This window comes from Chiroxiphia lanceolata, chromosome 17 (genome assembly GCF_009829145.1).
Source record: "Chiroxiphia lanceolata isolate bChiLan1 chromosome 17, bChiLan1.pri, whole genome shotgun sequence".
NCBI classification, from domain to species: Eukaryota; Metazoa; Chordata; class Aves; order Passeriformes; family Pipridae; genus Chiroxiphia; species Chiroxiphia lanceolata.
In genome coordinates, this window is record NC_045653.1 from 6,823,500 (window position 1) to 6,847,707 (window position 24,208).

Consider the following 24,208-nt stretch of genomic DNA (forward strand, 5'->3'; position numbering starts at 1 on the left):
TGAAGATAAAGCAGAATTATAAATGTTTATATAACTTCTCTCTGCAGTGTTTATCTGTCACAAGCATTTAGAAATACTTCACCCCCAACAAATCAGAACTAAACATCTCTGTGCCCTGTTGCATCAGCGTGTGAACTGCTTCACACCAGCTTTTTAGGATCAATTATTTTGGCATAAAAATCTGTAAAAGATGTGTACATTTTTTCTTCCACTCTTTAAATACCTTTTGATGCTATTCCCATGGAAACCACTTACAAGCACATGCCTAATGTTTGTGGGTTCAAGCATCATCCAGGAACTTCAAATCCCAAAGACTACGTCAAAAAGCTGAATTCATAAGGCCCATTCTCAGCAATTGATACACTCTGATGTTTATTTACTTCATGAAACAGCACAAAGCAGAATTGCTTAACCTAGTGAAGTTTAAAGCAGACAAAGCATATTTTAGATCTTTTTCTCCAGTATAATTACTTTGCCTGCAGTACTGTCAGAGGCAGCTGAAGGCTTTTCTAATAGCAGGCAAAATCAGGTTTTGTAACCCCGAAGATGAGAAATGCCTTATTTCAGGCCAGCAAAATTCCAGTCTCACTTTGGCAGCAGAACAGCTTCTCCAAAACCAAAGTGCCCTCGGTTATCTGTGCATGTAACATCCATTAAAAACCTGACACTTCACAAACAACTCAGAACAAAGCAGGTTAGCACCAGAGAAAAGCCGATGGGTTTGATGATTAGCAAAACCTTCAGTTTTTCAAGGGCTCAATATGTCTGACACCCAATTAGAAGCAAAAACAATCTCCCAATTTATTATTTTTCTTAATTATCTGGAAAGTATTTCTAGAAGGCAAGTGACCAATTAGTATGTGGGGGCTATGCACACAGAACCACTTGGGTTTCCACAGGACTGCTAATTAAAGCACAGATAAATGTGATTTATGTCGGTTTTATACCACTGCAACACTATTCACGTCACTGAACTGCATCCAGCTAAACCAGAGTGTTATCAGGTTGAGGTTCTTTAGGAGCATCTGGAATCAGGTTATTTTTTAAAACCTTACCAGGCTTCTGGAAAAAGAAGATCTGTTCACAGATAACTTTGCTCCTAACTTTGCCCTTTCATTTTTTCTGTTTCTTCTTCCCTTTGAATGCTTGGTAACCTTTGTACAGCATTCAAGATCCTCATTGCTATCAATTTTTCAGCTCTTCTTTCTGGCTCCCCCTTTAAATTCACATTGCTTTATCTGCTTGCTCTTATCTCTCAGTTTGCAAACTCTGGATTTACAAGAGTAATTAAGAATTTGCTTCAGAAAGCTCAAATGAGAAATAGTCTATAATAAACCCATAAGCTTGCTAAATCTTTGAATAATAAGTGAATTCTCATGTACTATCCCATAGGATAACAAATAATGAAAAATTTCTTACTCCTTATTTATAAGAAATAATTAATAATAGCTTTTCTCCCTCTTTCCCTAGTGCTGAAGATACCTCTGAGCCTACTTTCTCCAGACTTGCTACTTGTAGTAGAGTTTATAAAGTAGTTCTTGAAAGCATATTTTGGCAACTGGATGCATACCTGAAGAACAAAGTAAAAAACCTTTGGCATCAGTAAAAAAATATTCAGCAATTTAGTGGATATCTGTCCATATTTTTTCCTGTGAGGGTGGTGAGGCCCTGGCACAGGTTGCCCAGAGAAGCTGTGGCTGCCCCATCCCTGGAAGTGTCCAAGGCCAGGTTGGACAGGGCTTGAAGAAAGCTGGGATAGTGGAAGGTGTCCCTGCCCGTGGCAGGGGGTGGAACTGGATGGGCTTTAAAGGTCCCTTCCAGCCCAAACCATTCCACGATTGTATGATATGATTCTCTGACATTCGAAGCAGATGTGCTCAGACTTGGCAGTGGATCCAGGTCGAGCCCAAGCAGGTTGAGCTTATATTAATAAAATGTGCTTTAGGCCTTCTCAATAATCAGCATCCCACTCTCTTTTCTCCCTGTTCCAGGGGAACTGCATGACTACTATTGAAGTAACCACTTTACAACAGCACATTTTCAGACATGGTTTAAGCTGAACACTGAGTCATAAATGCACTAGAGAAGCCAGCTCCCAAAACTAGCCCAGCTGTGCAAAGCCAGCAGTGCCATCCATTGACTGAACTCTGTAAGGCATGTGTTTGTCGGGGGAGAAATATCCATCTGCAGACAGGCAACACCCCTCCATCCTGCCTTCCTGCTATTGCAGATAATTTGCTAAAGTCTCCCTACATCAGAGTCAGGCCCCAAACAAGCTCCTGCAATGCCTACTCTCAAGCAGCAGCTGCCACACATGTGAAAGACTTCACACATACAGAGGGAATATCTGTGTTCACGACTTGCTGACTCGTGATGGGTAGGTGCTTGTGGCAGCTAATCTGTGTCACAAAGAGAACATGGCAAGTCACAGAGTTATCACATGCCCAGAGCCAAAGAATGGGCTCTTTTCTCCTCTTGAGATCATCTAATAAACACCACCATGAAGCAACATCAGAACCAGGTACTAATGGCACCAGTAATACAGCTGGGACAGGGCAGCACATGCCAGAGCCCAAGAAGAGGCTCCTTATTTTGTAAGATATCAAAGCTGACAACTCTAGACAGAATGTCCTCTAGTTATAGTGGTCCTACTTCACCAAATCACACTTGAAAATGTGACATAAATCTTTGCTAAATGGACAGATGTTTTAAAAGACTATTCACCATTGTTTAGGGATTGTTAGAAAGGCCAGCAGACCAAAAGGCTGCTTCTAACTCTGGGTGTAATGTACAGTGCCTCTGGCTAGGGGCTCATATTATAAGCTACTCACATCTATTAAATGCCTGTATCAATGCAAGTGATACTTATACTTAAGGTTTAGCCATTCACATTAGTTACAATATTCAGTGTATCTCAATTCTGGATGAAGAAAAGAGCAGAAGACACCAAAGGAAGGCACCTCTCCTCCTGCACCTGCTGCTCTGCTGGTCTCAGAATACTTAGAATCCTAGAATGGTTTGAATGAAAGAGACATTAAAGACTATCTTGTTCCAACGTCCTGCCGTGGGCAGGGACACCTTCCACTAGCTCAGGTTGCTTCAAGCCCTGTCCAACCCAGCCTTGGACACTTCTAGGAATGGGGCAGCCACAGCTTCTCTGGGCAACCTGTGCCAGGCCTCCCAGGGCAGAATTCTTTACTACTATCTAATCTAAGCCTACTCTTGGTGAGTGGGAAGCCATTCTTCAGATCCAAGAGCAGACATAAGGTACAAGCAGGAGGACCTCCCCTTCTACCAAAGGCTCTTGCTGCTCTGCTCACGAATGTAGAGCAGGCAGGAGCTGAGGACCCCCTTGGTCCCTTTATCCAAGCTTTAAGGAAGTTCACAGAAGGTTTTTTCCCTTATGGCACATCACATCAGAACCTCCCTGGCAAACTAAAGGTGTATATTCCAGAGCTGCCAGATGCTCTCACACGCAGTAAGATCACAGAGCGTGTGCGTCAGTCCCTTCCAAGGCCGTGTCCAGCAGAGCAGCGAACCACCAGCAAGGTGTGGGAACAATTTCCAGTAACCTCAGACAAACAGTGGCTGATGACTGCGTTCAGTAATTCACATCAGCCTTTTCTGAGTGCACTGCAGATTGAATATTGCATTGCCCTGAGCTGTTTGAGCAGAATCTCATTATGGCATTACACAGTGAGTGGTGGAAAAGAGGGAATCTGCCCTTGGCTGTTACTTGTTTCAACTAAATGGACTGACAATTTGCTTTACAGCAATACTGGGAAGGAGCAAAGGGCAGGAAAATCTGCCCTTGAGAATGTGAATTATGGCAGCTATAAGAGGATGTTATCAATTATTTACAGCTTTTAAGCCTCAAGGAAAAGAGGACATTGACTTTTATAGTGTGAAAACAATTTAAAATTGCTGAACATTTAGAAAAACAATACAAATCACACAGAATCATAGAATGGTGTCATGGTTTTCTCCCCACGACAAATGTTTGGGTTGGAGGGGACCTTAAAGATCATCTCATTCCGTCCCCTGCCATGGTCAGGGATACCTTCCATTAGACCAGGTGCTTCAAGCCCCATCCAACCTGGTCTTGCACAATCTTTTCCCTAATTGTCTTGAACAGCCCTTACCTAGTTTTTATTAAGTGTCATGAAGCTAAATTATCATCAGTACAGTAGAGAGAGGAATCAAAATTAAATCTAAAGAAGAAGGTTTTAAATCTAAAGAAGAGTCTCTGTGCAACTTTGAAAATCCATGGGAATCAGATGAGATGTAAAACACCTCGAGGAAGCAAAGCAGTATAAATGCTCAGCTTCCAAGTTTGGCCCATAATTTTTCACTTTACGAAATACCCCTTTACCCATTTTAATGGCAGCAGATATTAAACAGAACTCACTAAACAGCATCATTTTACATCCCTCTCTGTGTTTAGTAATCAACACAAGACACTGCACATTTCCTGGGCTACTTGACTTCATGTGGTTTAGAAGTTTGAAAGCTCTTTCCCAGAGGTGCAAGTCTAAAGCAGACACCTCTGCTTAGAGTGGGCAGCACTGAATGATAAATACAGTGGGTTGCACTGAATGACAAATAAATAGCCATCAGAAATCTTAATCCAAATGCCAAACCCCAGGTACCTGAGTGAATTGTTTACACTTCACTGCAACATAAATATCAATCTAAGGGTAAAGGATGGTAAATTCTTCCCAGACCTGACTTATGCAAACTTTTCTGGATACCAAAAAAGGTGACTGGATCTAAATGTTAAAGTCTGTCTTCCAAACTTGGAATGGGTCGGTGATAAGCACGTCTCAAGGAGCACAGCAATTATTCCTCCTCATATGTAACCCAGTCACTGCAAGGTGAGAACAGCTGGTGGCTTCTGTGAAGGAAGCTGGGTGTCCTCAGTGCACACAGGGACAGGTGAAGAGGCCAAGAGCTGTTTGGACATGGAGCCAAGTTACCCTCCACATCAGGGTGAAACACATTAGTGGGTGCCGAGGAAGCTGCTTCTGCTGTCACTCCCTGCAGTTTAGCTGGTCTGCCAAAAAACAACCTTCCTGCCTTGCTGGGGCTGTCAATCCCATACCCAGCAGGAGATGTTGGATGTGATTTACACTCACACACATCCAAATGGCTGCACATCACACAAGCCAAATGAAAAATCACCTCATCAGAAGATTACTGGGGAGGATCTTGTGGAGAGGAGAATTAATGCTGCTGACTTGTGTCAGCTACAAGACAAGGACCAGAAAACAACTATGAGAACTCCATAAGAAAGAGGGACCTTCAGTGCTCAGCAGTGAGTCTGCTCACACACGTGTGCACATGGAATCAGCAACAGGTGCCATAAATACAAGCAATATGGATCTTTTCACCTTTGTTTTCTTCTGGTTTTACTGTACACCCCTTTTTGCTCAACAAGACTAAGAAGTCAAAGAGCAAGAGCTGCTTAGTAGGTGAAATTCATGTTTGGGCAGAGGATCCCACAAGTCATTACATAAATTCCCTGATTTTCTTTATAAGGATTTCAGTTGAAGCCACAGCTCCCCTTGCTTGGACAACCATGGAAGTTCCCACACCTCTCCAGGTCCAGGGAAGGAAGAGGCCCACACAGCCCCATTCTTCAAGGATTTGGAGATAAATAAAGTAAATAATTCCTTCTTTGCAGTCCTGTTTCAGAATTTCTCTCACCCTAAATTCCTCTCACAGACAAAAATACCTGGGCTGGTTTCCTTTGGATTTAGCTGTCCTGGCACTGCAGACTTCTCCCATTTGAATAGAAGATACCAAGTTTTCTCTGGTTTTGCTTGAGAAGAAAGATGCCTCTGAAAACTGACTGTATGTACTTGAACATTCATGACACAAGAATTTTCCTAATAAAAATGTTTATCAACTGCATATGGATATTCCTTTCCTGATATCATTTTAATTCTTATTCATCTCATCAACTAGCCACATTATCTCACCTTCATAATTTAAACACTCCTGGAACACGATGTGAAAAGCCAATGCACTAAAGAACTAGGTCACTTAGAACTAGTTCATATGCCATGCCCTTAATTTATTATAGTATGAAAACATTTGCTTAGGTCCTTCTCTGAATGAGGTTCATGGTCAGCTCCCAGCTTCTCTCATTATATTTATATACATGACATTACTACATTTGTAATAAAGTTAAATGAGACAGCTTCCAGCACGCAGAAGCAATTGCCTCCCTCTCTCACACAGGAACCAATTCCTATGTGTCCATTAGAAGACATATTTTGGAACTAGCACATTCACAATCCCTGAATTACTTGTCGATTAAATGATTTGAAAAACGTGTAATGAATTTGCTCTCAGCAATTTATAAAACTTAGCAGACTTTCCAGACTACTTCATCATCAAAACATCCTTGTAGTTTGACTAAGACATTTTACATGCAGGTTGCTACTGAATTTACTAATCACATTTATCCCTACAAATGGATTTAACTCCTGACCTCTAGTGCTCATTGCAGAGTCCCACAAGCATCAGAGGCAGTATTTAGCTTGGTCTCTTGGCAAACCAACAGATTGAACAACTCTGCAACATTGATTTCTAGTTACAGAAATTGCACATTTCTGTTCTATCACTGTTCCTGCCGCACTGACAAACCCAGAGAGATTTTGACTTCAAAAAGTCAAATTATGGAAGGGAAATTGTTATCTAAGAGGTTTATAATAGATACCTTGCTATGTAACTGCATCATACACATTCTGATAAAAGCATGACAAACATTTCTGACAAATTATACAGAATGGTCATTATGGAAAAGTCTTTGCCTCACAGGAATCCAGATGCATCTTCTGGTGACATTATACTTACTGCCTCTTTGGTGTCTCTCAGCTCATTTCCCAGCTTTCCACTTACTGATGATAAACAGTAGCTGCAATGGCACAAATAACACAGAACCAGAACAGCACTATCTGGCTATTGGAAAATTAAAAAAGGAAAATAATAGTAAACTACATGAGTTGTACCTTCTCCCCTTTGTCTTAGTTACAGTGAGCACGGCAGAGTTAATGTCTTTTTCCCCTGCACTTATAAACCATCTTCCCATTAAGGTATCTTGGCAGTGTTTGCTCCTTTTTCACTGAGTGTATATCACTGGATGTTTACTATATTGTTCCTTCCGGCTTCTGAGCAAAACCACCCACTGAGATTTTGGAGACAGCAGCCAGACAGACTGTACACATAAAACTGCCAGCCTTAATGCTTTTATGCCTCATTAGCTGACCTCCTGCTCCTTTCTTGCACTGCCCAGGATTTCTAGATGTCCAGCAGCAGTGTAACACATCTCTCATGGGAGAGCAGCTCCGTGGTCTCTGTCCACAATGGATTACATACACCACAATAGATTAGATACACCAGACAAACTCAGGGAAGTGTCCGTGTCCGTGCGTAGAGCCCAGAGGTGGCCTGTGCCAGTGGAACTTCACAGACACTCCTTCACTGACACCAGAATTAATTCCTGAGATTTTTTTATTATCAGAAAGAAAAAGGGACAATATTGTAGTGTGGTCTTGCTTAAAGCACTGCCATAGTAATATCATCTGTCTGCTCAGGTAGTTATGGTGTGTTAACGGTCATAGAAAACACATTAGCAAATTGCTTTGGAACAGTAATAAACATAATAAATAGATGAAATTGTGTTCTAAGAAAGTATTTTTCTACAAAGCATTCAGAGAGAGACCAGATCTGTGAAGCAAGAACTCAAGGAAAACACGCTAGAACTGGCATTCCTGTTGATTATACCCAGAACAGACTATTTCAATACAAGCAAAACCCTCTCCCTCTCTTCCTCCGAGATCCTTCTTGAAACCCATCTGTTCTGTGGTGCACTGCACTTAGCAAGAGCCTCCCACCATGCTGTTCCAGCATTGTAACACTCAGTGTTGTCCTGTGCAGCTCAGTTGTACTCCTAAAGCACAAGTTCTTCCGGAGGGAAGCCCTCATGTTATGGGACACAGTTGTCCCATTGTACTCAGCCCTCTGTGCTTCCATCGCTGCAGAAAACTACAGCGTGGCTGAGGAGAAGGGAAGGCTTTGCAGCTGGGCAAAGAGCAGGATTTTATTGCTGGGGCTCAGCACTGAGGTGCAGTTTGAGGACATTAATGCAGTTAATGTGATATTCACCCTTCCCCCGCAGGGAGTGTCTGTGATGGCACAGAGCCATTTCGGAAAACTGCAGCCATGGCAGCTGAGACAAAGTCGTGATCACAGGTATGAGGGTACCCTCTGCAAGTTCACTGGTGACACTGATCTGTGGGGCTGTCACACACTGGAGGAACAGGATGGCATCCAGCAGGACTGGACAGGCTTGAGAGGTGGGACTGTGCGAAGTTCAACAAAGCCAAGTTCAAGGTCCTGTGCCTGGGTCAGGGCAATCCCAGGCACACCTGAGATTGGCAGGTTGGGTGAAGGATGGATTGAGAGCAACCCTGAGGAGAAGGGCTTGGGGCATCGGTGGTTGAGAAGCTCAACATGCCCCGGCCATCTGCATTCACAGCCCAGACACTCCCTGTGTCCTGGGCTGATCCCACAGCGTGGGCAGCAGGGGAAGGGAGGATTCTGCCCCTCTGCCCCACTCAGGTGAGACCCCATCTGCAGTGGGACCTCCAGCTCTGGGTCTCCAGCATAAGGACATGGAACTGCTGGAGCAAGTCCAAAGGAGGCCATGAAGTCGGCAAGGCTACTAGAGCAACCCTCTATGAAATGAGACTGAGAAAGTTGGCTCTTCTCCAGCCCCAACTGGAGAAGAGAACGCTGTGTGGAAACCTCAAAGGACCTTCCAGTTTCTGAATGGGCGACATGGAAGCCAGAGAGGGACTCTTTGTCAGGAACAGGAGTGACAGGACAAGGGGGAATGGCTTCAGGCTGAGAGAAGGGAACCTGACACCCCAACAATCCCACCATGTGCCTGAGAGCATTTGTCCAAATGCTCCTTGAGCTCTGCCAGGCTCATTCCCTCAGGTGCTGCCACTGGTTACCAAAGACCTGTTCAGCCTGGAGAAGCTTCGGGATGACCTAATTGTGGCCTTCTAGTGCCTGAAGGGAGCTGACAAGAAAGATAGAGAGAGGAGGGTCTGAGGGCACTTGGCCTGTACAGCTGGAGAAGAGGAGGCTGAGGGGAGACTTCATTGCAGTTCCAACTTCCTCGGGAGGGGCAGAGGAGGGGCAGGCACTCAGCTCTGCTCTGTGGGGACCAGGGACAGGACCCGAGGGAACGGCTGGAGCTGTGTCAGGGCAGGTTTAGGTTGGATATCGGGAAAAGGTTCTTCCCCCAGAGGATGGTTGGGCACTGACCAGGCTTCCCAGGGCAATGGGTACAGCCCCAAGGCTGACAGAGCTCAAGGAGCGTTTGGACAACGTTCTCAGAGACAGGGACAGGACTCGACGACCCTTGTGGGTCCCTTCCAACCCAGGATATCCTGTGGCTCTGCGACTATTTACAAGCCCCTCGAGTGACACGGAAACGGCTTCAGACTAAAAGAGGGTGCCCTGGAATGTGCCCCCGCCTCACGCAGCCCCGCGAACGGGGCCGCTGCGGCTTTAAGGAGGCGGGTTTGCGGCGTGTGTGGGGCTCGTCATGCGCGCAGGGCCGGGGCCGCCCCGGTGCCATGAACAGCCATGTACCGCCTGGCCCGGCTGTGTCCCCGCCTGTGTCCCCACAGCCCGCCGGGCCCCGCCGGGCCCCCGCGTCCCCACGGCCCGCCTGGGCCGCGCTCCGGCCGCCGGTGCCGCCGCGATCCCCCGGGGATGCGCCGCCGGCAGCTCCGCCAAGGTACGTGAGGGGGGCGAGGGGGCGCCTCTCGGTGGGGAGCGGGCGAGCTTGGCTTAAAGCACAAATGCCCTGACCTCCAAGCATTTTTCAGGGTTTTTTGGGGTGCTTTAGAAGTTCGGTGTCCCCCCCCATCCACCCCCCCAACCCGAGGCCGTGGGATCATTAGGTCGTGTTTATCCCCGGGTTCTGTCGGAGACGGGGAGCTGTTTTACGCCTGCTGTTGCCAAGACTGTGAATGTGAGCTTTCCAATACGCCTCGTTTATAGTTTTAATTTCTGCATTTTAATTTGCAGGGTGATTTCTGTAGCCTCGTTACAAAGCATAACAGGATGTTTCAGACGCGTTTTCATGCCTTAAATCACCGAAATTATGTGAATAAAATTGTGTTTCTAGCAGAAATTCTGTAGCAGCAGCAGCTTTCTTTGCTAAGCTGTGCATTATTCAGGGCATGACCACCCTGGGTGGTCCAAATCACATCTGCTGAAGTGATTCTATTTTAACGTCTTGCTCAATATCATTCCAAAATTGCCTGATGTGTGAGACTGGGACACGAGTGAATTGGAATGGACTTGAATGATGAGAACAAGCATTTTTTTAGTACATATGATCCATCTGTACCACAGTTCCCCTGAGGCTCATGTACCTCTGTAGTTTCAGATCCTGTTTTCTCAGCAGCTTTCTGACGAAATCCACATTTGCCTCCTTAAATAGATAATGACCATCTTTGTTTGTATGAAAAATTCACTGTAAGCTATTAAATTTTAAAACACCATTCAAACCATGCTTGGCTTTTAAGAAAATGATGCTGTAGAATAAATGAGTGTTCTTGACTAAGCATGTGATTGAATTGTTGGGACAGCTTTTGGCAGAAGGTATTATGAAACTATTTTGTTATTCAGATAGTTGCATTCAGTAACTCAGTATTTAAATTTTACAAGCTGGGAGTCAAAACAGCATTTTTCCCTCCTCCCCAGTAAATAATTCCTTCCTATAATAACACTGAAAAATAAGAGGATGAGTTCCAAAACACAGTGAAGCAGCAGCCATGGAGTACAACCATGGAATGTAATTCCTTCCAGGGGCTGAAAGTAATTAGAGTGTCTAACTATGAATCCATTCTTTTCCTTAGTGAGCTTGCTTAAAAAATAGTTTTGAGTGGTTTTTTTCCTCATTTGCCAGATCCTGACGCTTTTGTGGCAATGCTTTCTTCCTGTCAGTATTTCTTCTCTGGCAAGCACAGAGAGGTATCCAGAGGCTGTCTTATTGCTATCAACAGTGTCTGATTTAAGTTTGCTTTGGGGTCTGTTTAGTGTGAAGTTTTGCACTTTAAATGTGCCCAGATAAAGAGCTGTCAATCTCTTCTACTCTGACAAACATTTTCAGTGCAGTTGGGCTCTTCACACCAGCCCTGGCACGTCCCTGTAGTTGTTGTCTACACCGTGGCAACAAAATTGCTCGTTGCTGTCAACACTTGCAGTTCCGCAGTTCTTCCTTTGAACAGCTGATCTACGCAGGGTGATTTATAGGAACTTAAACACTGGATCTCTTCCACCAATGAGTTATTACTAAGCCAGCAGCAGCCTGGTATCAAGTTGGCTTCCAGTGCCACCAGCTGCTTAGCCCTGGAATAAAAAGCTGCGTTTCCAAGAATTCACTGCGGAAAGCTGAGCAGGGGTGTAAGCAAGGGCTCTGCCACCTCAGACTCATCTCTCAAGCAGTTTGTGTGAGTGTGCCTCAGAACACATTTGGGTAAATAATCTGATTTAATTATGAAAATTGAATTATGCAAGAACTTACACCAAGCTCAGTGTGTCCCTTTGATAGGAATACTTGGGAAAAGGGACCTTGCCTGGGCTCTGCCACAGGCATCTGCTCTGCTGATGTGAAAGAGCAGAAGTGTGTTACTGTCTTTCCAAATCACTGTTTTGCAAGACACTTCTTTCATTATTTCGCATTGGTTCAACTGACTGGAATATGATCTTGTGCTCAATACTAATAAATACTTTTAATTGTTTTCTCTTTAGGATGCACGTGAACCCCCCAAATACACAGCCACTGATCCCAGTGGTGAGAACAAGAAACTCAACAAATCCCAGCAGCTGAAACAAGTTTTTAAAGAATATGGTGCTGTAGGGGTTTCATTCCATGTTGGAATTTCATTAGTATCTCTAGGAATCTTCTACCTGGCCGTGTCAAGGTGAGGTTTGTACAGTTGTCTGTTGCCTCAAAGTAGTGGTTTAGCCAAGAAAAATATATTAAGCATTGTGCTTATTTCTGGCAGGAGACATGTACCTTATGCCTGTAGGATCTATACACAGTAACCTGAATTTTGAGGGTGGATGGGTCCATAAGTGGGTCTGATCTCCCATCAGCCATGAGAGAAGTTGTGCATGATATTTTTGCACAGGTTCACCGTCAGTGAAAACAGCAGAGACTGCACCAGAGTAACTGAACAGAGGAGAGAATGTCTTTGTTTGGCAGAGATATCTCTTGTTCTCACACAGTGCCATGGTCTGTAGAGATAGAGCCATGCAAAAGCATTGGGGCTTAGAGATAAACTTATTTTTGTGGGTGTTGAACACAGTTTCTGCAGTTGAACTGCGGGAAACAACGGCCACTGAAACAGGATTAGAGTAAAAAGAACATGCAATGTATATGGAAACTGTGTGCGTGGCTTTGGTGGGAGTGCATCAGGTACAAATGTCTGCTGAAATGAGGTATTTCAGCTGAGGGGACAAATATTCCCTGCTGCTTCCTCTTGACTCCAGTGGGAATGCAGGAATTTCTCCCATTTACTACTTTGTGGCACAGGGTGACAATGAACTCCCAGTTAAAAGGTAATGTACTGGCAACTGAAGGGAGAAAAGTCACACTAACAACTTCTTCTGAAGAATTGCTCCAAACACAGGAACCTTGATGAAAGCTGCTATGTGTATAGAGAACTAAAATATTCATGGATGTGGTGGATAATGCTCATTTGAGATCCATACTGCTTCCTTCACTTGCTAGATTTTAGATAAGATACTTCTCATTGTAACAGCTTTGTAACCCCTGTGTTAGAACACTCTAAGCCCAACAACAGGTTTCTATTATTCTGTGCTTAAGTGATAAATTTCCTCCAGAGACAGGATAGACTTTATTGTGATTCTATCAGTATTTTCCATGCACGTGCTGCAACTGTACATTTGGAAAACTGAGGAGATATTTGACTTCACAAGGAACTTGCCAATTTAAGAAAAAAATTGAAATCGGGAAATACTGCGTGTGTTGTTGATACAGAAGTAATTTAAGCTGTTACTGCTGAAATAACCCATTCTTTTCAGTATTTAACAGCATCTAATTTGCACATCAATTCCAGAGCTGGAAGTGTGCCACGTTAAACTGCGCTTTATATTTAAAAATACAAACCTTAGAATTAACTAAAGGAGCCTTGTTCTCTGTCCCCCCAGTGGTGTGGATATGACTGCAGTTCTCCTGAAGCTTGGTTTCAGTGAATCCTCCCTGCAGTCCAGGATGGCTGCAGGCACCAGCACCTTTGTCCTGGCCTATGCTGTGCACAAGTTGTTTGCTCCGGTCCGGATCAGCATCACGGTGGTTTCTGTGCCCTTTGTTGTCCGGTACTGCCGCAAAATCGGGTTCTTCAAACCTCCTGCCTCCAACCCGTGATGATTTGTCACTGGATTTGGGTTTTTAAATGCTCCATGTCCACAAAGTTTCTTTAAAAGACTTCCTTGGATTCTATGTTTGTGCTGACCTCATCTTGCATTTCTGACTTGTCCTTTCAGGTAAATGTCACTGTGAAAAATGCTATCCTTACCTTCTTTCCCTTTTGCCACCTCTCCTTTGGAAAAACCTGTTAAAATGGTGTCTGGTTTCCACTGCAACTGGTAGTATAAATGCTTTACAACAAGCAGTCTCTTAACACATTCTGGGGCTTTATAATCTTGCTTTTTGGGCCTTAATTTTTTTCCTTGTCAGAACTGAGTCTCAGCATTAGTTCATTACTGTGTAGCTGAGGAACAGTAAGATTCTCTTTCCAATAGAATAATATCCTACTACACAGGTAAGGGTTTATATTGTAATCTAAAGTGGCAAGTGGGTGTTTCTTTTGTTAGGAAAAGGGTTTTGTTATGGCGTGTCTTGTAGTACAACACATACACTGAATTAACTTTAGTGGGAGTACCCCTATAATTATTGCAGTGATAATTGTTTTAGCCAGAACAAGTGGTACACTGGTCTGAAACTACAGCTCCATTGTACTGCTTCCATCTTCCAAGATTTTATTGTTTGAAAATCTGTTTTATTTATAGGCTGGGAGCTGGTCTTACTGAACTGCTTTATTTTTTTTTTATGCCTATAGACTCAGAAGGGATCTTGAGTCTACTGAAATCAGTGTAACCAGAGTTACCTCCTATGTGAACATACTCCAAAGAGAATCAAGTCAGAGACAAGCTGTGGTGTTTTAATGTCCTGAGACCTGGCTTAGTACTGGAAACACATTTTTATCTTAAAAGTAACCTGAGCAGTTTCTGCTCCTGTGAAGGAGCCCTGAACCTGCCCCTGAAGTCCAGACATTCCAATTCATAGCTTCAGAGGAACAGTTCCTGTGGTTTTGACTGAGACTGGTGAATGTATCAATTAGAGCTGCTTTTCCTTTCCTTATTCTATTTTTCTGCTTTTCCTTCCGCTTCTATTAGAATGTAGATACACATGTGCATTTTCACCTTCTACCTTCCAACTGAAGATTGAATCCCAAAACTGAGTAGTCAGGGTAACATTCTGGGGTAAGCCTGGCTTTGAGACTCAGAACTGTGCTGGTGTGAGACAGGCTGAGCCAGATGTGTGGTGTTTTGGACCTGTTCCTCCTTCCAGGTCTTTTCACCTTCTCTTTGTCCTTACACTGGCCCCAAGGTGGCTCTGACAGATGTGCCCATAGAGGAATTTGATTAAAGTAAAAGAGAGGAAGTTGCCCTGGTGATCAATGTTTTTTTCTGAAATTTAGTGAATTAATAGGAAGGAATCATGAGATGAGGATGAGAGTTGGCTGAGAGAGAAAAAGAGCAAATAACTTCTTGTTAGGAGCAGCCTATTGCCATAAAATTAAGTTGCACCTTAACTCCTTCCTCACATAGAAAGTCCAATCCAGAGGCAGGTTGGATGCACTGGAGCTTCCCAGCTCCATCTGTACCAAGATAATAACAGAATTCCAGATTAAGTATGAAGCAGCCTTGTTTTCTTCATTTAGAATCAATCAGTTCTGATAGTCTGTTATGTCCTAAACTTGAAGGAATAGTCAAAGCTTGTTCTTTCTCAAAAATCACATGTAAAGCTGGAATCAGTTAAAGCAAGTGTACCCGAAAGTCATTAGAAGGCACCAGCACTAAACTAATTTTCTTGCTGTAAAAAGAAACAGCTTCATATAAGTTATGACCAGAATTCAGATTACTTAAAATAGATGGTTTTATAAACTACTAGCAGTTTGTTTACATGAAGTGGGTTTTTGCAAAGTATATTTTAAATTAACTTGAGAATATATTTTGAAGTGCACCTTACATCAAACCCACAGTTACCTGGATTTCAAGTATATTAAATATTCCACAAGCTTCAGCTGGAAGTCAAGAACTTTATGTTGCAATTAGAGTGTAAGACAACAGCCACATAATAATAAAAGAATTCCAGAATAAGTATGAGGCAGCCTTGTTTTGTTATTTAGAATCAGTTCTGCTAAGTCTATTTTGTCCTGAACTTGACAGAACAAGCTTTTACTCTTCCTTCTCTTTCTCAAATCACATGTAAAGCTGGAATAATTTAAAGCAAAGGTCATTACAAGGCACCAGCACTAGAGTTTTCTTGCTGTAAAAAGAAACAGCTTCATATGAATTATGACCAGAATTCAGATTACTTATAAAGATGTTGTATAAACTACTGGCAATTTGTTTAGATGAAGTGGTTTTTGGCAAAGTATATTTTAAATTAATTTGAGAATATATTTTGAATTCTAGAATCCTTGCTTGTAAAAGGATCATTTTTTAAAAGCGTTTGTAAAATAGCAAAGATACATTGAAGTCTTGATAATGAAATACAATAAATTGCTTTCTCTTAGGTTTGCATGAAGTGTGTTACTGGAAAATAGTTGGCCTGCAGATTTTGGTGGCAAAGGTCCTGACCCTTGGTACATTTTAGAGAATGTCTTCCAATGCCAGATGTTAATATGACATATCCTATTTGATAACAATACTTTCCAGAAGTGCTTGCAGATCATGTTGTGTTCGAATGAATTCATTTAAGAAAAGACAAAGCAGGCTAAAGTCTAAATAAATTAACAAGGTAAGGAGCAACACCTTTGGTACTTACCTTGTAATCCTGATTTGGGATTGTGGGATAGTAATTCATGCTAATTTAGGATAGTACTTAATTGCCTTTTTTCCATTAATGCAGTTTCCGTTAATTAAGTGTACCTGCTTGGTGGTACCAGCACTCTGAAAAGAACTTTATACCAGCTTCCTTTTTGACAGAGGTGGGAATTAAACTTACTCAGTGACCACAGAGGAGGAGTTCAGCTGTGCTGAACAGTTAGAGACAACCAGTGCCACAAGGAACCCCACCATGCTGGCTGCAGTGTAACAAATCTTTATTTCAAAGTTGAGTGCTCACATTGAAAACAAACTAGAGACAAAAAATAACTGACACATCATTTTTAAAACACTTGAGAAATGCATTCAACTCTCTCAGTCTCAGGTTACACCACAGTTAAGACACCCTTAGCAGCCCAGGAAGCGAGGAGCAGGTTCCTCCAGGATATTGCACTGTTCAATGAGCCAAAGCAACAACTTCCTCTGGTTGGAACAACAAACCATTACCACGACTGACCACAAGAGCCTTGAACAGCTTAACACTTACATCAAACCTGGCCCACAAGTACCTGGATATCAAGTATATTAAATATTCCACAACCTCCAGCTGGAAGTCAAAGAACTTTATGTTGCAATTAGAGTGTAAGACAACAACAAGGATTCCAATCGCCGTTAGATTCCAAGACCTGTTTTTTCTATTTGTAAGCATTGCAGTAGTCACAGTACAAGACTCCTCCTGTTGATCCCATAAGGTCCTCCTAAAACTACGTTTTGGATGGGGCAGCAACATCACTCTTTCTGCTGTTGGGCATCTTTGTAGAGTTTGCTGTGATCCAGGGATGGAGAAGAACATCCTTCAGGGGCAGTCGATGGAATGGGTTGTGCTTCAGAAGCTTGGAAATTAAATCCCTCGCACCTTCTGTTACAAATGGAGGATACTTGAACTCCACCTAAGAAAAAAAGGACACTAAAGATGAGGGAAAAGTTCTTTGGCAATAACCAAACTACAGAACCAAAGATGAGACCAAATAATTTCGTCATAATCCTGAACAAGGCTCTCACTGCTTGTAGAAGTATTTGTATAGTTGTGTATATTTTCAGCCTGCTTCAAACAAAACTAGTTTGCTGAAATCTTTCTGGGGTATGCAACAGGAAAAGTTATGTATTTTTAATAACACCCTGAATGTTAAATATTCATTTTATCAATTAGAAAAGCTGTTAGAAGATGAGTTGCTTTATGAAACATAGAAATTCAGATGTAGGCAGAAACAGGGTAGAACCAAGGAAGCAAGACAAGGTATCTTGGAAGTCTCTTTATAGTCATTGCACTGAATGACTGAAGACAGTCTTGGGGATACAGTTTTACACAGATCATTATGTCATGCTACAGTTCTAGTGAAAATACATCTGTCATTCAAAATTTCTAGAGCTGAGAGGCAACTTGTCCAAATAAGCACTGGCACTTACCCTGGAAATAGCTCTGTAGGTTTCCTGATATGTTGTTGCTTCAAATGGTGGTTTCCCTACAAGGAATTCATAGCACAGAACTCCCAGGCTCCAAATATCCACCTTTTCATCATGTGTTCTTCCCTCAATCATTTCAGGAGGCAGGTAGTCAAGTGTCCCACAGAGAGTTGTTCTCCTGCAGGAAAGTCCAAGTTAATCACTGATTATGGCAACTATAGGATCTATTTCCAGAGCCAGATAAAAACTAATGCTGACCATCATCAGTACCTCAGTATAGTCCACATGAATTGGCTCAGCACTACCAGAATACCTGGCAAAGAACTGCCAGCAGTACATTTTCTCCTTCTATCTCAGTCCCTGCAATCACTTTCCTTTTTTCACCTCACTTGCGAGAACAAATACAGTCCTCCTTTTTTAGGTGCAATTTCACACTCAGTAAGGAAATAACCATATTGCCAGTGTTGGTGTGTCATCTCAGAGACCACTGTAACCCTCCACCCAACCCTCTTTCAGGGTCAGCAAGGTTTGAACTGTTGAAAAAACAGGATAACAACTCCTCTGCTACACCAGTTCACTATTAAGACCTTTGTTGTGGTAGCATTTTTTCCCCAGTATTTTAAGAAGTTCATCTCCATTCCACATCTCCATTCTACTATATTCACTACATTGAATTCTCACCTAGAAGATGGAGCATGCACTGACCATCCAAAGTCAGCAATTTTTAACTCTCCATTTGAGCCAAGCAGCAAATTTTCTGGCTTGATGTCTCGGTGAATGACACTCTTGGAATGACAGTACGAGAGGGCATCTGCTAGTTCAGTGATGTACTGTGTTGAGAGAGAACAACCTTTAATAAAGACATTGTCACTAGAGTTTATCTGGCTGCAGTACAGCTTTTTCTAGGCAGAATTAGTAGTGTTAAGTTAAAGCAATTATTCCTTAAACCCTTGAAATCTGGCAATACAGGCTGTGCCTGAAGTGACCAAGCACTTGCAAAATCAAGCTGTTGTGAACATACATTATTACACAGCACTAATGTAACTGTGTTCCCAACTTATTCCCTGTTACAAGCCCATATGCAAACCAGCATCCAAGGAATCTCAGTGTCATAGCAGAACACAGAACTTTATGTGAAGGGCTGGCTTTATCCTGCAGATATTCCAGCTACTAAAAGTGATGTATAGGAAGCTGGAACAACCTACAGTAGCAGTTCTTTGCTCATCAAACTTGGTGAGCTTCTGAAGTTCTTTGTAGACTTCTCCACGAGGTGCATACTCTAGAATCAGGTAGACTCTGCTGGCATCATGGAAGTAGCCATATAATCTGAGAATGTTGGGGTGCCTGCAAAGAGATTTAAGTGTTATTCTGAACAAGGTATTCGTCCAAAACCTTTAATTTCCCTTTCCTGTCTCCCCCATTTCAAGACCAGCATGTGAACTTCATAAGTGTTCCTTCAGCTCACAACAAATCAAAAAGAGCTTCATAACAGAGAGATGGTGTTCACCAAAGCAGCAGCTTAGAGTCCCTACTGGAAGCAGCCAGCCAAGAGATTGGCTAATTCTTGTCTTCTGAACATAATTTTCTACAGCAGCTGGAAGACTAATTACTACTGAAGGTGCCAATTCCTATAGGTTTAGGAATTGAAGCTTAAGTATTTTCTGTGAAAACTCAATTTCTTCCTATTTACCAAGAAGCAGAACACCAGAAACAAGCTCAGACTTGAGAATTTACAGCCATATAAATCCAAGCAGCATTTTTATAATAGGAAGATTTATTACCAGAAGTCACTTCATTGCAAGGCAGACAAAGGTAAATTGTGGTGCAGAAAGGCAAAAATCCTGACTAGGAATATCTAGTGTCATATTGTCAAAAAGAAACATCTCTTTTCTTTCAAGAAAGAAGAAATCTTATCATAAAGAAACCTTATCACAATCCAGGTTACTTTATTTATTTGAATGCAAACAAAGCAGAGTAATTAGTCACTAAACTTTACCTAAGGTGGGACTGTATTTCAACTTCTCTTCTTAGTTGATGTTCTACACCAGCTTCTTCAAGTTGTGTTTTAAAGAGCACTTTCAGTGCAAGAATAAATTTACTCTGTTTTTCACGTGCCAGGTAAACGTTCCCAAATTTTCCTTTCCCCAGAGGACGACCAATTTCAAAATCTTCAAGGGACCATTGCCTTCTGCAAGAGGAAAGTTAAAAGCTAGATTCTTTTTTGGGCTTTGCCTCCTAAATTTACAGTCACTTTTAATGCTCCTGTTCAATAGATTCTTAGTGATTTTAGTCTTGAAGAGAACACCAGAAGACTAAAAGTGTGCAATGAGACTTTCCAAAAGGAAGTTCTGAAAGCTATTTTATTCCTTCCTAAAATTTATGCAGACTAACCTTGATAATAAATGGAGACTAACACCAACCACACTACTACAAAATCAGAACTGGCTCCTTTGGATACATTTAATACAAACATCAGTAGTGCATGTCAGAACTATTTAAAGCAGCCACAAACAAATCCAACTTCATCCTGAATTAGACTCCAGCCTCTTGCCCAGATGAAGGAGGCTCTATTTTCAAGAGTGCATCTCATGATTGGAGCAGCAGCTATCATGGGAAGAGCTACTATGCATTTAGCATAAAGTTTTGTTTAGTTTACAGCAAGTCCTTGTTCCTGAGAATTATCAGTTCAAAGGAAGATTTCCTAGTGTTTCACATGTTATCACTGCAAAGTGTAGGGATCATCAGTCTCCACAACTAAGGGGCTCAAGTAGCCTTCAGTTTAACTGTAGCATGAAGTTCTAGAAGTTAAAAACAAGCCTAATCCAACAGGCCTCAGTTATCTAGAATTTAGGTATAAAACTTACTTTTTAGTCTCTTCACTTTTCTTTTTGGCAGTCTCTTCAGTTTTCTGTTTAGAGGTGCTTTCTGCTTCAGGATTTTTTGCTATAAACAGAGAAGTAAATCAATTTATGAACCAGACCTACAAACACTCACACAGGAACAAATCTAACCTTTGTGCACTATCTGAAGACATTCTTAGAATACATTCTATGACACTTTAAGCAACCTGGCATAGCTGACCACTGGGAAAGAAACAGGGCTAGCAAAATGTAATTTTAACAGCTTTCTTAAAAAATGAACTGCATGAGGTTCCCCCTACCCCTAAAGTATATTCTTGTATATAAAAGATTAACATCAATCCTCAAAATCCTGTGATATCTGAGTGCCAATTACATTAACTCAGAGCTGGCCAGTGAGCACCTGGAAGTTTTTAACACACATTTTGGCTCTAAATGATCCGTTTGAAGATACGTTTACAAGGATAGTGCGTTAACATCTAAGGTGAAGCACGTGCTGCTCTTCTGTTTTGGGGCACAGCAAAGAACTTCTCTACAGGGCTGTTCCCAGATTAGCAGCAGCTTTAGGTTTCCTGCACTCCCCTCTGGTCCACACGAGTATCCCCAGTGTCACAGCTGTGTGACCACAGGCACCTCATCCTCAGAATTACCAGGTCCTGGAGCCTGTTGGGGTTTCTCACTGTTCTTGCTTGGAAACCGAGGCTTCACAGCGGCCTGGACGGGCTGTTTGGGTCGGAGCTGCTGCGCTGCTGGGTTTTGGCACAGTTTTTGGGTTGACAGCACAGGTTTTTGGGATTGCACAGGAACTCGCTGGGGAAGGTTTGCAGGACACAGGACACGTTGTGCTTGAGCTCCACTGGTCAGTAACCGGCTCTGGGCAGTGTGCTGAGACACAGGGACACGTCTGGGGCCGTCCCCAAGGGGATTAGCAACCTGCAAAAAGGAAAAGATTTATGTTCATTGTAGAAAAATTCATAGCAGAACTTTTCCACATCTGAAGAACATCAGCCAAAGGTATTAAGACAGCAGATGCTCGCTACAAACACATGCCCAGCTTTGAGTCACTGCTGCCCTTAGTACTGTCCATCCTAATCTATCCTGCACTGCAAGAGGAGTTCAGCAGAACAAAGCAAATTCAGAAGGTTCACCTGCTTTTATACTTTCAATCTTTTGTTTCCAGTGAGAAAAGTTAATTTATATTTAAGAAAATCTTAGTCATTTTAGAGTCCTTTGGCTACAGTTAAGTTCAAATGCTAATGATCAGCATTCCTACGTTTTTGACCCTCTAATTGTGCTTATGCAACAGTCTGTACTTTTTTCTCCCCCTAGATATTATTTCTGGTTCAGTTCACTAAAAATAACACATTGACAGATTCATTAAAAGGAAGCTTTGTTTATGCTAATCCAAACCTTACCAGGACTATCTGGTATTAAGTTAAAAAAGTGAGAAAATACTTGTGTTTCTAAATAGAAAATATATGTAATCAGGGTGATCTTGAGCACTGCTGCATGTGTGGGTTAACAGCAACATTGACACAGTGCTTGCTTTTGGAAACTATCTGGAATAAGTTGATTATACACACTTACTCTCTCTCTAAGAGATCTTAAAGTACTTACAACGTACGGAGGATTTCCCAAATCAAGTAAGTTACGCTAATATTAACAACAATAAAAAAAAAAGTAAGCTCTGGGCACTGTTCTCTCCAAGAGAAAGCTACAGAAGAATAACATTACCACGGAGTTTGAAATCTCTAGTTCCGGGGAGAAATACACCCCACCAACGCCCCCACTAAAAAATAAAGCAAAAACTGCCAACCCCAGACCCAACCAGACAGACCCACAGAATCTTCATGGCAATCTCACAAGAATTCACGTAGCAAGACCAGCGATCCAGCATAAGAAACGGCTCAGGAGAACTAATATAAAACCCTTGTAATTCGGACATTTACCTTGGCAGCGCGGCCGGGGTAGGCGGCGTAGTTCTCCTTCTTGCTCCTGTCCATAGCGCCCGAGGAGAGGGACACCCGGCTCGGCCTGGGAGGAGACGGTGGAGAATAGGGGTCAGCTCAAAGAACACGCGAGCTCTCGGGGCTCTTATCAACAACCTCGTTCCACCGCCACCGAACGCCGACCGGGGCAGCCCCCCCGGGGGCAGGGACACCCCACAAAGCCATAGGGACCCCTCGGCGGGCAGGGACACCCTCTAGAACCACAGGGACCCTCCCGGCGGGCAAAGGCCATCCCCACAACCACAGGGATTCCTCGGCGGGCGGGGAACCCACCCCCCAGAATCACAGGATCCCCCTACAGAAGGACAGAGACCCCTCTGCGGGCAGGGACCACCCCCCAGCACCACAGGGACCCTCCGGCAAGTAGGGACGCCCCCCAAAGCCGCAGGGACGCCCCCAGCGAACAGATACACTCGCACAAAGCCTCGGGGCCCTCTCTATCCTTCCCGATATCCCTATTCTCACCCCAGCCCGGCCGCCTCAAAGGCCGCTGCGCATCTGTTTGAATTCAAACGGCCGCGCCTTAAATACCCCTTTAAACCCCGGCCGTCCGCCATTGGCCGCCCTGCCGCCGCCCGCGCTCCCGGATTGGCTCCCCCCGCGAGGCGGCCCCGCCCTCCCATTGGCTGTCCCGCCGTGCCCGCCCCCGCCGCGGGGCGCACGCGCGGTGCCCTGCCCTGCCCGCGCCGTGTCGGTGGCCGCGCCGCTCGCGCGTTACGCACTTTGCGTAGCGCCCGCGCCCCGCGGCGCGCGCCGCCCGCGCACTTCCCGCCGGCCGCTTCCGCCGCTGCCGCTGCGCAAAGTGCGTAACGCGCCCGCGCCCCGCCCGCCGCGCTCGCACCTGTGGCCGCCGCCGCGCCCGCCCCGCGCCGCCAGGTCAGTCCCGCCGCCCCCTCCGGCACACGCGCGCGCCCCCCGCGCCCACCTCGCACCCTCCGCGCACCGCCGCGCGCGGGGCCCAGCGCCGCCGGGGCCATTGTGTGGGTGATCCCGCGGACGGGCCGAGCAGGGCCGGAGCCTCTCCCGGAGCGTCCCCGGAGCGTTCCCGACCCGTCCCGGCAGCGCGGGCAGCGCCACGTGCCGCGGGCGTTACAGTGCGAAGGCAGCGGCCCGAGGGACGCGCGGACCCCGCGTGTGGCACTCCCGGACCCGGCCAGAGCCGGGACAGCGAGTGCGGCCCGGGAGTTGTGAGGCGGTGCCGGTGCTGCCCCGGGGCCCCCGTGAGGCTCCGCGGCTGCCCAAGGAGGAAAAACTCCATCCAGCGAAGAACCGCGACCGAAGGCAACTTTCCGCTGCGCCCGCGGTGCTGAAAACAAGAGCGAAGGGAGAGAGCCCCTGGTTGTTGTGTGTGGGTGTTTGCAAAGCGGGTCAGGATAGGGAAGAAGAAGATGTCGGGCCGCCGAGTGGCCGCAGCGTGTGACAGACGACAGCTGCCCCGGGGCATGGGGGCCATGGCAGCGCCCATGGCGGCGCCGCTGCTCGACCCGCGCCCGCTCCGCCTGCCCTTCCTCGAGGCTGACGTGAGTAGGACCGGGGAGGGGTCGGGCTGTGCTGGGCACGGGCGGGGCGAGGCGCCGCCGGCGGGGCCGGCCCGGCCTGCAGCGCCCGGCAACTTATCGCCCAGCCCCGGCACGGCCCCGGGGGGGGATCCCGCTCTGGTGGAAGCGCCGCTTCGGAGCTTCGCGGCTGCGACAGAAAAGAACC

General features: G+C 44.6%; 2 protein-coding genes across 5 annotated transcripts; one reads left to right on the forward strand and one right to left on the reverse strand.

Annotated features, from left to right (window-relative positions):
- Positions 1 to 9,625: 9,625 nt before the first annotated feature.
- FAM210B (family with sequence similarity 210 member B) lies at positions 9,626 to 15,922 on the forward strand. The gene is made up of 3 exons (XM_032705297.1): positions 9,626 to 9,820; positions 11,845 to 12,017; positions 13,270 to 15,922. The coding sequence occupies exons 1-3, from the start codon at positions 9,626 to 9,628 to the stop codon at positions 13,484 to 13,486; spliced, it is 585 nt and encodes a 194-aa protein (XP_032561188.1). The 3' UTR covers positions 13,487 to 15,922.
- A 512-nt stretch (positions 15,923 to 16,434) lies between these two features.
- On the reverse strand, positions 16,435 to 23,986 carry AURKA (aurora kinase A). 4 transcript variants are annotated; one of them, XM_032704825.1, is made up of 9 exons: positions 23,437 to 23,986; positions 22,445 to 22,529; positions 21,146 to 21,428; positions 20,502 to 20,580; positions 19,634 to 19,825; positions 18,843 to 18,981; positions 18,319 to 18,467; positions 17,641 to 17,815; positions 16,435 to 17,123 (listed from the first exon to the last, which is right to left on the reverse strand). In XM_032704825.1, exons 1-9 carry the CDS (start codon positions 23,967 to 23,969, stop codon positions 16,938 to 16,940), a joined length of 1,821 nt encoding a protein of 606 aa, XP_032560716.1. In that variant the 5' UTR covers positions 23,970 to 23,986; the 3' UTR covers positions 16,435 to 16,937. The 4 variants fall into 4 exon arrangements, with proteins under 4 accessions (XP_032560716.1, XP_032560718.1, XP_032560717.1 ...); XM_032704827.1 differs by lacking the exon at positions 23,437 to 23,986 and adding an exon at positions 23,036 to 23,133; XM_032704826.1 differs by lacking the exon at positions 23,437 to 23,986 and adding an exon at positions 22,970 to 23,069.
- Positions 23,987 to 24,208: the final 222 nt, after the last annotated feature.